Here is a 14,682-nt window from a genome sequence, read left to right on the forward strand (position 1 = left end):
GACAAAATGAGATGGAATATACCAAAGGAAGAAAAAACTCATGAAGTCGAGCAGACAAAACAAATCATGGCAAAACTGGAAAACAACGAAAAAACAAACAGTCTACAAAACACTTCAAAAAACACTACAATCTTAGCAACAAGAACCCAACCAAAGACAGTGGTTGCTATTAGGTGCTCTAGAAGGGAACGGACCTTCTCTGCTCCACATGTTGCACATACAAACGTTCCAAGAGTGAATAGAATAGACCATAAGATGTGATTAGAAGTACACCGGCATCAACTGCAGTACAGTACATTTCTTTCATTGATAATGATAAAAGACGTTTTGGCTCAGCTAGTTTATCATAGTAAAATAACTAATTGATAGCGTTCGAGTTGGAGTGTATATGGAAATGATTAGAGTCAACGGTGGTTCCGAACTCAAAGATTAAAAAAACATGTACATGATGTAGAAATATACAAACCAAATGACCTTAAAATAAACTTTTGCATAACCAAAACCTTCAAATATCATTTAGTCTTAAGTGATGTGCAATCCTCAGACGTTATTTTTTTCAGAAGGATTGAAAAATCAAGATCCGACGTGTTCTTTCTGAACTTATCACACGCATTGACAATTAACGATTAGTGTGATAAAAATAACTAGATTAATGAAAAGGAAAAAAATATGTAAATCTGCTATCAACTTATCTGTTAATTTTACCGACAGACGTTACGGATCTTTAAATGATGTTCATTCATATTATGTCGATTCAATGTCACATTCAAATAATGCTCCATAAGTTATCTCTGATATATGTTCATCCAAAATCTAATACCCACGGCCACTTCTATATTTAGAATAAAATTATTTCAAGTTGGAAGATGTTAAATTTATTATTGCCATTCTTCAATGGTATAGTAGATATAATTTGTTTACGATGCCCTAGAGACGATGACCCGTGGGGGTAATTCGAACAGATTTGAAAATATGTTCAATTTTAAAAGGTGCAGATATTATGTGTCAAGACCCATTGGTGGCCTTTGGCTGTTTTCTGCTCTTTGGTCGGGTTGTTGTCTCTTTGACACATTCCCTATTTTCATTCTCAATTTCAAGTATACATGTAAATTTTCCTTACACGAAGATTGTTTGTGTATAACACGAAGAACGTAATTACATATTACATAATTCTAGGTAAGAGGTGTGACAAATAAATAAAAATAGGCAGTGCATAAAGACTGCGGCTTACTTACATCCTTCTTATTAAATTGATAAATAAGACATGTGTATGGCTTCATAGTAATTTTGAAAACAAAAGATAATGTATTTTCCCCTGATTTTCATGTGTTTATGTTTTTTGAAGACGCAAATACAGAATAGCATAAACAATGCAATCATCCTAAACAAAAAGATCAAATGAATACCTTCAAAAACAACATACAGCTTGTTTTGTTTATTTATCTCATAGCTTTAAACCTTTTTTTTTGTAGATTATTGTACAATAGAGGATGTTAAATATCCGGAATGTGGTAAGTATGGTTGTGACCTTTCACCTCAAAATATATATGTCAAAATCAATAAAGTGATACAAAAGATGTTTGCTACGTTTTCATAGTTCTAAGAAAAAGGTAAAAAACTATTCCTTAATGTGATAAATATGCTTTTATTTTCTTGAACGAATCATTAAGTCATATCAAGAGACCGACGTGCAAGTGTAAGTACATGTTAATGTAAAATGATTATAATAAATATATGTTATTAAAACAGTATACTTTCTTTCAAGATGTAAAATATTTATTTTAGTTTATGTTATCAAATTGTGAAGTAAATCGAGCGTAAGTCGATATCAATCGAAACTTAGGATTGTTGCCTAGTAGGTACAACAATAAAGTTATTAGATAGTTGTCTGATACTAATAATAAAATAAACTTGAAAAATTTAGTTAATTAATTATATAGTTTTTCCTTAACTTGGCTTACTGAATTTTTAATCTTTAACCAAATTAACCCTTTTCTTTGGGCCTTTTTTTTTGTCTCAATGCATCAAGCATGAAAGTGTTACCTATTTGTTTGGTAAACTTTTAATTTATAAATTGAAATAAAAAAACATAGTATCATTTAAATCCTGCCTAGCCTACCGATTCCCTTATTACATCTATATTTATTAATCACAGCAAGCTTGCGTCAATAAATAGCATTCATTTTGTTCCTCGAATGCAAATACATAATTATGTTTTATTATGTTTTAGGTGTTAAATAATGAGGCAAAAAATTACATCATGCACGTTAATCATCGCCACAATATTTGGTGAGTTACGTTTTATTTATTGTCCAATGGAAAACATGTACTAAAGTTAAATTTAATGTATTGTGTAAGAATTTTCAACGGGTATTTATCAAACACCAATCCTTGCAAGTTTATACTGCATTACTTCGAATCATAATTCTATTAAAACAAATAGAAAAATTTAAAAATTAGCATTGAGGGGGGTACATGATACACAGCGAAAAATAAAAATCATCTTGATTTGCACAATGCGATCTTAGCATTGCGTATAACATGATCATTGTTCATCTGTATTTTATCATTATTTAAGTTTATTGATATCGATGCATATTTATTATATCGACACATTCATTATATGATTGCACCTTTTAACGTACGAAATACACACATTTGTTGACAATTTCTTACTTCATCATTTCTAGTGATGATTTCCCCGAAATAGTATTGGGACACAAATAACAAAAAATGTGAACGGTGTTTTCTAAATATAAAAAAAAAACTAACCAAATGAATAATAAAATAGACAATCAATTGTATTTACAGTACCGGAATATATATCGTTGTTTCAATCATACAAGGCCTAATTTTCCAATATTGTTTTATAACTTTGTCTTTGTTGTGTAGAATGTTATGATACGTATGCTGTTTATCCCAAATTCTGTATTAAGCTTCCCTTTTCTTGCTTTTTTAAAATCAATTTGCAGATGATGGACAATTAAATTCATGATAGTCTTTAAAACTTTCAACAGATAAGACGAGGTAATTCTTTCGAGGGTTGGGTGTGATAAAATAACAATATCGTTTTATTACATATTTATAAAGTTAAGCAAAATATTCCTACTTTTCACGGCGTTATGGAGTGTTTCGATTCATTGATATGGTTCTTTAGAAGTACCAGTTTGTTTTAATAGGAGTTGTACAGTCTATTCGAGAACTGCCATACATTTCTGTGGACTCAAAACAAAGCGACGAAGAGCAGTTTCAGTACAAAGTTGTCATACCACCTGTACAAACAACAGAGGTAATATTAATATATACAGTATATTATATGACTTTTTACAATATCACACCCAGCTTTGTTTTTGATACTGACTTTATCAGCCGTAATTACTGATAAAGTCAGTTTCAAAAATAAATATCATTATCCTTTTTAGCAGCAATTTAAAGTCAAAAGTTGATGATAAAAGGAATTGCCCACAGATCACACACACGTGAACTCGTGCTGACCCCGCAAGATCATTGACCAATAAGAAAGATGTAATCCAATCATGGACTGGTCATTAGTGAAATTTCTCTACACGTGAAAACATGTTATCTAATTTCATCAATTTATCGTTTAATTAAGTATGACAAATCTGACCCATTGACAGTACAGAGACATCATAAATATTCGGTATAAATAGTTCCCTCTTTTAGTCTGAGTAGAATTAATCTTCCCTGCTGTCTTAAATGATTTTATTCAGCCTTTCATTTAGGAAATAAAATTGGTTATAAACATATTATCTTTTTGGATTTGAATATGAAAATACATGATGTAGTTTGTAAAAACTATTTTCACGGCTACTGTCGATAGGCAATATTATTTCATTTAATCGAGATGCCAAACAAAAAGTATCGTTCAGTATAACTTATTACGGGAAGAACCTATATATCAAAAAATCAATGATGGCAACATTAAAATATTGTGTTTTACGATTCAGTTAATTGGTTAATTTGTTTTTATTTGTATATTAATGTTTTAGGTTAACAGATACATTTGCTATTCAAAATCATTAGAAGACATAGGAGAAAGTTATATAAGTAAGTAGCTATTTTTATGGATTTCCCTAAAAACCGGCAAAACAGCATGCATTTTATATACAGAATTGGCCAAAAATTATAAAAAAAATAGAAAGAAGCTTAAGGGATCGATTAATTGTCATAAATAACTATCAAAAACCTTTTGCACAACTTAGTTGCAAACTTCTACAATATTTGGTCTTTGGTGGAAAGTTGTGTCATAGGCAATCATAACACATTTTCTTATTTATTTCAGCATATATTAAATTATTTCACATCAGACAAACTTAAATGTAAAAAGGTTAAAGGTAGAGATGGGCTATCGACCAAGTTTTTAGAAAAGGTGTCACATTGAATCAAATAGTAGATACTTCATTTCACTGAATAAGAAAAATAAATCTAAGAAGGTAGAATAAAGCGATAAATACATGACATATTGAGGTGAGAATACAAAATGTCTAAAATAAAGGAAAAGAAAAAAAAAACGTTTAAAACCGTATGAAGTTACATTTATTGTCATGCATGTATACTTTATTGTTGTATTCATGATACTGAATTAGCTGTATTTTTTCAGCAAAGTTGTTAACTGAGCCTGATCCAATCGTAAAACCACACCATATCGACTCTGGTCTGTGCTTAGAACCACTACATGAAGATGCTACATGGTAAAAATTCTGATAACTTTCGGTTTTTTTTGTTAGAAATAAAAGAAGATTAGGGGAATTCATCAACGAGACAATACCAAAAAAAAAAAAAAAAACATGAAGATAAAGTTAGCTAACTAAGGTGTAACGGTGTGTTTTTAATACATGTGATTTGTATAAGTCTCATTGAGAATTTTTGGACTACTCGCAACCTCCGCATAGATATTCTGTATTCAAAAGGTCGTCTCCTTCTACTAAAGCTGAATTTTGTATTTTCGTTACCTGATAAAATTTAAGTAAAAAGTATGTTCAACAAAAATAATTATAATGTCAATTTTTATTACAAAAAAAATGTTAATTAAATGGTGAATATGTAAAACTTAAAAAGGGCTGCTTTCATTTCTAGTGTGACCATCATTGAACCACTACCAAAATTCAAACTATATACACATAACAACGCACGTTGAATATTGCACGTATATAATTATTTAGGGATTGTCAAAGAGGACTTGCATGTAAAGGTGATGCTGTTGAGTTCAGTGTTACAGACAATTTCCAGTCTAATGATAAACCTTTCTACGTTCTTCCAAAAGGTAATTAATACTCTAATAATGCTTTCAAATTGTAGGCTAAAATTTCAATTAGAAGAGGTTTATCTTAATTTGTTCATATTGCATTGACATTATTAAACGCTTATCCTTGTACATGATATATAAACAGTTTTCTCGGAACTGTAAAAGTAAAAGTATAACTGACAGCCTGTGATATCTTTTCGACTTTAGTTCGAGCTGAAACATACGATTGACAAGAAGTTCATTAAGACTCGTTATGTATTATCGTTACTTTCTAACATTTTCTGCTGCATTGAATACGATACTGTTCTTACATTTTTCTTGAGGCGAACCTAGATCTGTTTGGCAACCTTTTAAAAAGGTAGAAAAAAGACAAATTCGAAAAGTCTGTTCGGAAACCCGGAACTTATCAAATCTTATTTTCGTTTACTAGCACTGGTTTGATACCATTACCATTACAACTACCTGTTGATAAAATGAAGTCACTACCTCAGGGAAAATTGACTTTAAAAAAAATTAGAACATTTTATATGTCCCTTATTGCCATGAGGTCTTAAGGGCTGGTCATCATCAGGGGTTGTATTATTGATCCAACTGTAAGATTGAAAAATAGATATTTAACATGTCATATATTTATTTCAATATGTTTGAAATGTATACAAATACATAGTCTTTTTCAAAAAGTGTATTCAAGTTTGAAAATGAAATATATTTTAAGATGTATCATCAAAAATTGGTGGAAATGGAAAGAAATATTTCTTAATTGTTCAGATGCATATCTACGAACCATTAACAGGTAAATGTAAATCATTAGCTTTAATCAAGAAGCAATTGTACCTAAAATATGTATTGCAAAAGAAAAATACCAAATTCCTACATTAAATACAATTTGTTACCAGAATCATCAGGGATTTACATAACATAAATGCTGTAGTATATGGCTGTTCTATATAGGTTCCTCATGAATAATTAACGGAAAATCATGGCCAGAAAAGAAAAACGACGGAAAGACAAACCACAATCTATAAAACATTACACATGAAGCCGAAAATCGAGCAATACAAAACCTTACAGAAAAAGGGGAGTGATTTCAGACTCACCAGAGGAGTCAGCAATTCAGCTTAGTGTTTTGCTTCCAAGCATGATGAAGGCTATAAACAGGTGCGTAATGAAATGCTTATCATACGTTAAAATAATGGTCAAGATTTTTTACCAATACTTGCTTAATAGAAAGTTAAAAATACTCAATGAAACTAGCAGACAAAACAAGAATCAACTCATTTGAAACAATGAAATTGTAAAATGAACCAATAAACAGGTTACTTTATAAGCTAACACTAAATCTTTGAAATATAAACACTCGGAAACCTTGAACAAAATCAAGCGCTTTTGGGTTTGCATACCCAGTAGTTTGAAATTTGATTTCAAATTTATATTTCATCAAAATTATCAATCCTATTTAAAGTGTTGTTTGTTTCATTACAGAGCCTGCATCGCCGGCTAATATTACTTTAACATTCACGAAAAGACCGTAAGTTCAAACATCCTATTATATGACAATTTTGATAAGATCTAAGAACCTATTCATTCAAAATCAACTTTAGCAGATGTAAATTTATTCCCTGGATGTTTAATTTTTCAAACAAATTTTCTCAAACTATTGCATTTTCTATAATTCAAAATAAAATGCTATTCCTTATAATTTAAACTCAATTGTATTATTCTAATGCTCAACTTATATAATATATGGAATTCATAATGCGTAGGACGACAAAAAACAACATACAATGTATATATTCACTTGTTTATGCCTGTACACATGCAAATCTGAAGTTTGTAATCCCAAAATGTATAGGAGAGATATCAGATAGTGAGAAATTAGATTAATTTGGCATTGCGTGCATCTTCAAAACTAGTCTTGTAATATGTCATTAAAATCATATTTTGAATAGCATTATATGACATATGAATTGGTTATTAAAAACTATCATGTTTACCATGTTGAATCGTCAGATCCCCAAGATTGCTGTTTACTAATTGTTTCATTAGAATTGTCTCTTATTGTGTTTCAGTTTCTTGTTCATACGTTATGTACGAAATGAACAGATCCACGTCATTTGGAACCGAGGGGATAGGTGTTGCATTAGCGATCATACGTTTCCTTTTTTTTATAATGATTTGAAATATGCAAACACCTTTGTAGAATTAACATTTATTGTTTATTTAATTTTAGAACAAAGTATAATTACCAGAAATTCCTTCTTTGTAATGGAGGTTTTGTTCCTGCAAATAAACCAAATGGTATGTGCAAGTTAGAAATGTAACTTTCAAATACAGAATGACAAGGAAATTAAAGGGAAAAAGATCAAATAACAAAATAGTAATTTCTTTAATTACACATTCAGTAGTCCTTAATATAAAAGAGCAAGTTTTGTTGAAATTGGACCCAAACCATCTAAAATCCAAAGTTATTAAGTACTATTTTCCTTTAGTAGCACTGCGATCGATACTGCTGGTGTACTGCTAGTCATCCATGGTATCATCAGCTCAGAAGTCGAATGCTTTGTACTGACATTAAACTTAGGTAGCAACACCTCTGGTTAAGTTGACCAAACATAAATTTGCTTATCTTTTGAGATCTTATCACCTATTCAAGTACTCATACATTCTTGGTTTTCAAATTTCTTTGGGAAAACGTTTTAGGTGAAAGTTATTCAAGAACAAGGCTTCGGTCGCACTAAATTTATTATACGATATTTTCCTTTCTATGTATAGGCAAGTTATTTTAATAACTATTTTTATGTTGACGATTGAAATCTTTTTATAAATTAGAATAACATATAATCCACATTTTTCGATACTCTTTAAAGGGCCTCTTTCCCGTTCATTACCTAGATTTTGTCGAGCCTGCGATTTTTGTCGCAGAAAGATCGACATAGGGATAGTGATCCGGCGGCGGCATTAGCTAACTTCTTAAAAGCTTTATATTTTAGAAGCTAGAAGACCTGGATGCTTCATACTTTGTATAGAGATGCCTTATATTACAAAGTTTCCGTCTGTCATATGTCCATTGTCCTTGACCTCATTTTCATGGTTCAGTGACTACCTGAAAAAAAAGTCAACATTTTTTGTAATGTTTATTTCTTTCTTATTATGAGTTACAGGATTATTATATTTAGTATGTGCGTACCATGCAAGGTCGTCATGCGCGTCTGACAATTTTTATTTGACCTCTACCTCATTTCATGGATCAGTGAACAAGGTTAAATTTTCTTGGTCAAGTCCATATATCAGATACTATAAGCAGTAGGTCTACCATATTTGGTATATGGAATGATTGTAAGGTGTACATGTCCAACTGGTAAGTGTCATCTGACCTGACCTCATTTTCACGGTTCATTTCTCAGTGTTAAATTTTTGTGTTTTGGTCTGTTTTCCTTCAACTATAAGCAATAGATCAACTATATTTGATGTATGGAAGGATTGTAAGGTGTATATGTCTGTCTGGCAGGTATCATCTGACCTTGACCTCATTTTCATGGTTCATTGGTTAATGTTAAGTTTTCATGGTTAAGTTTGTTTCTTAGATACTATAAGCAATAGGTCAACTATATTAAATGCCTAAATTGATTGTAAGGTATACATGTCTGTCTGGCATGGTTCATGTGACCTTGACCTCATTTTCATGGTTCATTGGTCACTGTTAAGTTTTCTTGTTTAAGACTGTTTCTTAGAAACAATAAGCAATAGGTCAACTACGTTTGGTTTATTGAATGATTGTAAGGTGTACATGTATTTCTCGTTTGGTTTATCTGACCATGACCTCATTTTCTTGGATCATTTTAAGTTTATGTGTTACTTGTAGTAAAACTTTGTATTTAGGACTATCAACATAAAATCAATGGTTAGTAAAGAAGGCGAGACATTTCAGCGTGTGCACTCTTATTAAACTTAGTAAAGAATTTATGTTCTTATTTTGATGATAATTTTGATTGTTTAAGGATACGTAGCATATCTTTCCATAGTAGCTTTGTTATGTCTTTATTTTATTAGTGTTTGTTTTAACAATGTACCTCTTGTTAGATTACTATAAACTATTACTCTGCTTTGTCTGGGGCATATGTGACCGCATTCTAGGCCAAGGGTTTATGTGACATAATAGTGTGGGACAATTTGATTGTTATGTAATTTACTTATGTTAATTAAGGGCAATTTTCACTTATCTTTTATATGTTGTACAGTTTTGTAATACTTTCTGTAATACTTTAGGTATTGACAATTTTACTTTGATAAGTAAAAATTCACGATCTCATATCATGCATATTATTAGTTTGTTATGCTTTACATTAAAACTTAATTCCTTATCAAAAAGCTAACTACACAAAGAGGTGGTTTAGTTTAGCGGTTGTTGTAGATTGAAGGAGGAGGGCATAAATATCTATAATAATATCAAATTTCAATATTCAAATGGGATGCAGTAGCCCATGTAGTTAGAATGAATTATATTTCTACCTGAAAATAGGTTTAACATAATGAAGACTATAATATAAGATGCAATAATTGAAGTAGTACACGTCCACACATATTGAAAAAATCTAATTAGGCTATATGATCTTTATTTAGGTTTCTTTACACATATTGGTTGCGAATGGAAAAGACCTAAAGTGATTGCCTTTCATTATTATGCCCATACACATGTCCACGGTAAGTACTCTGAATCAAATATCACACTGAACTAGATTTGTTGAAACCCATTGTTATAAGTTATATCATTGAAATGCAAATCTCCTTGGCTTCAATTTTTTATATCTGTTTGTTATTTCCTACCCTTACAGCTCATTTTAGTTATTGACATTATTTTGCACACATTGAAAACCGGAAGAAAAGTGGGGGAGGGGGGGGGGGGGGCATCTACATTGTTTGTCTTCCCTTTGAAATAACCTGGACAATTCAAGGCTATCTAACTATTTAACCTTGACGTGGCAATTTATATTTACTAGGTGAATATACAGTTTTGCAAATGGAAACTTTTTTGCCATTGTGAATATCAGATTAGCCATGAAATGTGTGAATGTATTATTGTGTGGTTTTGTTGCTGTTTAATTGATGTGTACGTACCTCAGATCTCCTATTATTATTTAATGAAACAGTAATATGAATTGCAATTTGTCGCAGATTATTTTGCTATTAGAACATTCTTGATATATCTTGTACGGAATGGTGTAAGTAGTACATACTTTATAATTACTTTGTACGTACTAGCTAGTAAACCATACTTTAGAAGTCCTTTGTACGTAAAACATACTTTAGAATTACTTTGTACGTAGTACATACTTTAGAAATCTTTTGTACGTAATGCATTGTACATACTGGAGAGTCCTTTGTAGTATGTAATACAAACTAAAGAATTCCTTTGTACGTAATACATACTTTAGAAGTCTTTTGTACGTAATGCATTGTTCATACTTTAGAGTCCTTTGTTGTATATAATACAAACTAAAGAATTCCTTTATACTTAATACACACTTTAGAAGTCTTTTGTACGTAATGCATTGTACATACTTAAGAGTCCTTTGTAGTATGAAATGCAAACTAAAGAATTCCTTTGTACGTAATACATACTATAGAAGTCATTTGTACATAATACATTGTACATACTTTAGAGTCTTTGTAGTATGTAATACAAACAAAGAATTCCTTTGTACGTAATACATACTTTAAAAGTCCTTTGTATCTAATGCATTGTACATATTTTAGAGTCCTTTGTACGAAATACACACTTTAGAAGTCCTTTGTACGACATAATGTACTTTAGAAGTCAGTTGGACATAATATGTACATAAGAACTCCTTTGCACGTAGTAATGTATATTAGGAGTCCGTTCTACATGATATGTACATAAGCAGCATTTTCAACGTAATATGTACTTTAAAAGTCTTTTGTATGTAATACTAGTATATACATTAGAAGTCCTTTGTATGTAATAATGTACATAAGAATTCCTTTGTACGAAATAAAGATATTACAAGTCCTTTGTATAAGAAGTACTTCGTACGTTATAAAGTACACAAGGAGTCCGTTGTACGTTATATGTACATAAGAAGCCCCTTGTACGTAATATGTACATATGAAGTCCTTTGTACGTAACATGTTTATTAAAAATTCTTTTCAAATCCTGTATTTACTATTTCTTTCTGTAGTTAGAAAACTAACTTTCATTCCTCACCAAAACAAAAACCGTTGTGATCTCAAGCAGTCGGAAAGGGTTAAGTTCTGATTCTGCTCCACATGTGGTACCCGTCCTGGTCCTCTAGAATGCTTTTCAATTGAGAAAAATCCTAATCTTTCGTTTATTACAATTTAATTGCATGAAGATTTTTTCTCAGACATATTCATAGACTACTATTGATACTATGTATTATTTACGAATGAAACTATGTATTGTTGGTCACTTTACAACTAAGTTATTTTACTTCCAATTCAGGTGTTTTTGCCGAAGGATTTCTAATTCGAAATAACACTTGGACATACCTTGGTGGTCAGAAAACTAGAGAAAGGCATAAGGTTTGATTTTTATAATTCAGAAGGACATATCTATGTTTCGTTATCGATACGATTTGTTTGTTTAGACAGAGATCCATTTTTCATTTGCATATGCACTGTCTAGTTTAATTGACACTGCAAATTTATAAAAAAAGTTATGATGTCATTATGGTTTCATTTATATATTTTAAATATTGAATTACAGAATGTAATGTCATTAAATATATTGTTTATCATTATTACAACGAAACGCAAAACTGGCAGTATTTTGATAGAGATTGAATTTTTTCGATAATTCAGAGACAAATACTTGAGTCTAAAATGGTTCATTCTCGACACAACTTTTGAGAATTCTAAAGATAGATTTTATACTTTCATGATTCATCACGTTTTTTTTGTGTTTTTTATATATTTTGTGTTTGTTTTTCTGGGTCCATTTACGTAACACAAGTTAAAAAACACACTTATAATACAAAATATATGCATTTTCGTATACTAAATTATGGCTGCCTAAATATCAAAATTTATTTTTGCAACATGATATGTGTTTTGTTTAATTTATCACATGAAATATCTTTTTTTTATTTTTAGGTATGGTTTGACGTCTTAAACGGACCCGTAGAAATACACCCTGGTGATATTTTAGTAAGTTTTATGATTTTATAACTTGATAAAGTTAACATATTTGCGCTCATTTCAATTGAAAACAGTCGTGATAATGTCTTGAAAGAGACACTTCAGCTGTGAAATGGCAACTTAATTCTGACAGCTGGAATAATTAACTTGATGATGATTGATCTTTATCCCCCAAACATATTTTTTTCATTCGTATCAGAGTAAAAGTAATTTCACTCCTACCATATCAAGCAAAAACAAAAATCATTATATATATATATATATCTGAAATTACATGCCACAGAGAGGGATTGACTGTTTAATGGATATTGTTGCTATTTGATATTGACCCAGCTTATTCAAACTTATTCCACAGCCTCTATTCTAAAAATAATTCGTTACCTGAAATTGAATATCAGTTAAGATTCACATAGAGAGGGTCAAAAATATAAGTTACTAACTAAATGTTCAGGTTATCGTCGTAATTGAAAAATCGCAAGATATGAACAAATAATTTTGATCAATGTTTTATAGGATGTACTTCATAGAACAGGTGATAATCCAGACAAAATAAAAAAAAAACGATGTAAAGGTTATAAATAGATCGTTTGTTATGTAGTTTATCAAAAGGATACGTAACATTAATCAATGAGCAGAGGCTATAAATTGTCAATGATATATGCCATTCTATACAGAATATTCTGAAACTCTAAAAACACAATTTCAAAATTACACTTTTAAGACCATCGTCATAACTGTTGATATCTTCTTTGTGTTGTTTTATAATAAAATGTTTAGACAAGATAAATATGTTCATCTCTTTTTGTTTCAAATGAAAGATATTCAGTTACCTTATTTAAGTGTTCTTGGAATTTAGTTCGTAAACAGTTTATTACCTTTAAGTTTTTAAATATTAACAAATTTGACTGTATCTTTTTTTATTTTTGATTGCAGGCTTCTCGTTGTTTGTTTATCAATAATGAAGACAAAGCTATCGATCTTAAGTAAGTAAATGACCGAAGAAATGAATGAGCAGTTACACGTGTTATTAAATTATGGCACAAAATAAAAAATCACAACACATACTTCACAGAACTCAAGCAAATAAACAGTGTTTTAGTGTTGTTTGCATCTCAGGGTCACAGTGTTGCATTCAATACACAGTAAAAGGTCACGCCTCACTGTACGATGGCTTTTACACAATTTTGAGGGCAATTTTTCATTACTAGATATTGATAAAACAACACATGAGCACTGAAACATACTGAACCAAGATGACATCAACATTTTAAAAACAATAACTAACACTGTACTCATATGACAGGCAATCACAATGTATTTAACAGATCTAAATATAAATAAACAAATAGAAATATCAACAACTGCAATATCATCGGATCATGTTTACGTTCTAACTACCAAATTTCGGACTACAAATTAAAACGTCTGCTGAAATAAATGATAGCTTTTGATATAAATAAACAAATATATGCATTTTATATATTTCGGAGTTAAGTGTGACGTCCATTTACGCAGAAGTAGTATATATTATTGTTTAGGGGCCAGTTGAAGCCCGCTTCCGGGTGCATGATTTTCTCTCTGTGTTGAAGACCCATTGGTGGCCCTGGGATGTTTTCTGCTCTTTGTTCCGGTTGTTGTCTCTTTGACACATTCCTCATTTCCATTCTCAATTTTAATTTTATTATCAACTGGCTGTATATATGATCAACTTTTCAACGTCAATAGTTTCAAAATGAAATAACTTTCCCAATATTTTGATGTCAAGAAAAACGATGCTGTTGAAAACCTTGAAAACAACTTTCAATTGTTGATGAGTGCGATTTTCATATTGCAAAGATAAGTACAATCGCCTTTTTTAAAAATTTATTCCAATAATATTAATCGAATTTCCTAATAATTTCTACAAGTGACACTAAATATATGTTAAAAGTACAAAATGTGTTGCTTTCGTTTAAAATGACTATATCATCATTTCTATTATAGGTCAGAAGATACCTGTATATTCCAGCTGAGTATTGGATATGACGTACAATACCAGGAGTATTTTGCACGTCCACCTGGTTGCATTTCGAACTCACCGGATTTCACCTTTTGCAGCAACGAAAAAACAGCGGCTCTTTGTGATAGATAACTGAGTATAATTATTGTTACTGTGAAATGTGATTATTTCTAAATAAAGTTTAAAATACATGAAGACATGTTAATATAAACGAAGATTTTCTGTAGAGCTTATAAATAAT

At 30.5% G+C, this 14,682-nt stretch overlaps 3 protein-coding genes across 4 annotated transcripts in view; 2 read left to right on the top strand and 1 right to left on the bottom strand.

Annotated features, from left to right (window-relative positions):
* Positions 1-14,682, top strand: part of LOC127705068 (peptidyl-glycine alpha-amidating monooxygenase-like) — a 143,020-nt gene that overhangs the window by 90,345 nt on the left and 37,993 nt on the right. The gene's annotated exons all lie outside the window — the stretch shown is intronic.
* LOC127705062 (uncharacterized) overlaps positions 1-14,682 on the bottom strand; it is a 69,033-nt gene that overhangs the window by 29,139 nt on the left and 25,212 nt on the right. The gene's annotated exons all lie outside the window — the stretch shown is intronic.
* Positions 1,561-14,636, top strand: LOC127705066 (probable peptidylglycine alpha-hydroxylating monooxygenase 1). Of its 2 annotated transcripts, none has more exons than XM_052209341.1 (14): positions 1,561-1,610; positions 2,231-2,289; positions 3,180-3,289; positions 4,011-4,068; positions 4,622-4,712; positions 5,184-5,284; positions 5,982-6,059; positions 6,749-6,794; positions 7,497-7,564; positions 9,887-9,967; positions 11,748-11,827; positions 12,398-12,451; positions 13,376-13,425; positions 14,426-14,636. In XM_052209341.1, the coding sequence occupies exons 2-14, from the start codon at positions 2,241-2,243 to the stop codon at positions 14,571-14,573; spliced, it is 1,014 nt and encodes a 337-aa protein (XP_052065301.1). In that variant the 5' UTR covers positions 1,561-1,610; positions 2,231-2,240; the 3' UTR covers positions 14,574-14,636. The 2 variants fall into 2 exon arrangements, with proteins under 2 accessions (XP_052065301.1, XP_052065300.1); XM_052209340.1 differs by having other exon boundaries at positions 1,571-1,696.

This window comes from Mytilus californianus, unplaced genomic scaffold, assembly GCF_021869535.1.
Source record: "Mytilus californianus isolate M0D057914Y unplaced genomic scaffold, xbMytCali1.0.p SCAF_6, whole genome shotgun sequence".
NCBI lineage: Eukaryota > Metazoa > Mollusca > Bivalvia > Mytilida > Mytilidae > Mytilus > Mytilus californianus.

Coding starts and splice junctions, on each gene's coding strand:
- LOC127705066 (XM_052209341.1), top strand. CDS start 2,241: ATGAGGCAAAAAATTACATCATGCACGTTAATCATCGCCACAATATTT. Junction 6,060..6,748: donor TATCTACGAACCATTAACAG/GTAAATGTAAAT, acceptor GTTTCATTACAG/AGCCTGCATCGCCGGCTAAT. Junction 11,828..12,397: donor AAACTAGAGAAAGGCATAAG/GTTTGATTTTTA, acceptor TTTTATTTTTAG/GTATGGTTTGACGTCTTAAA.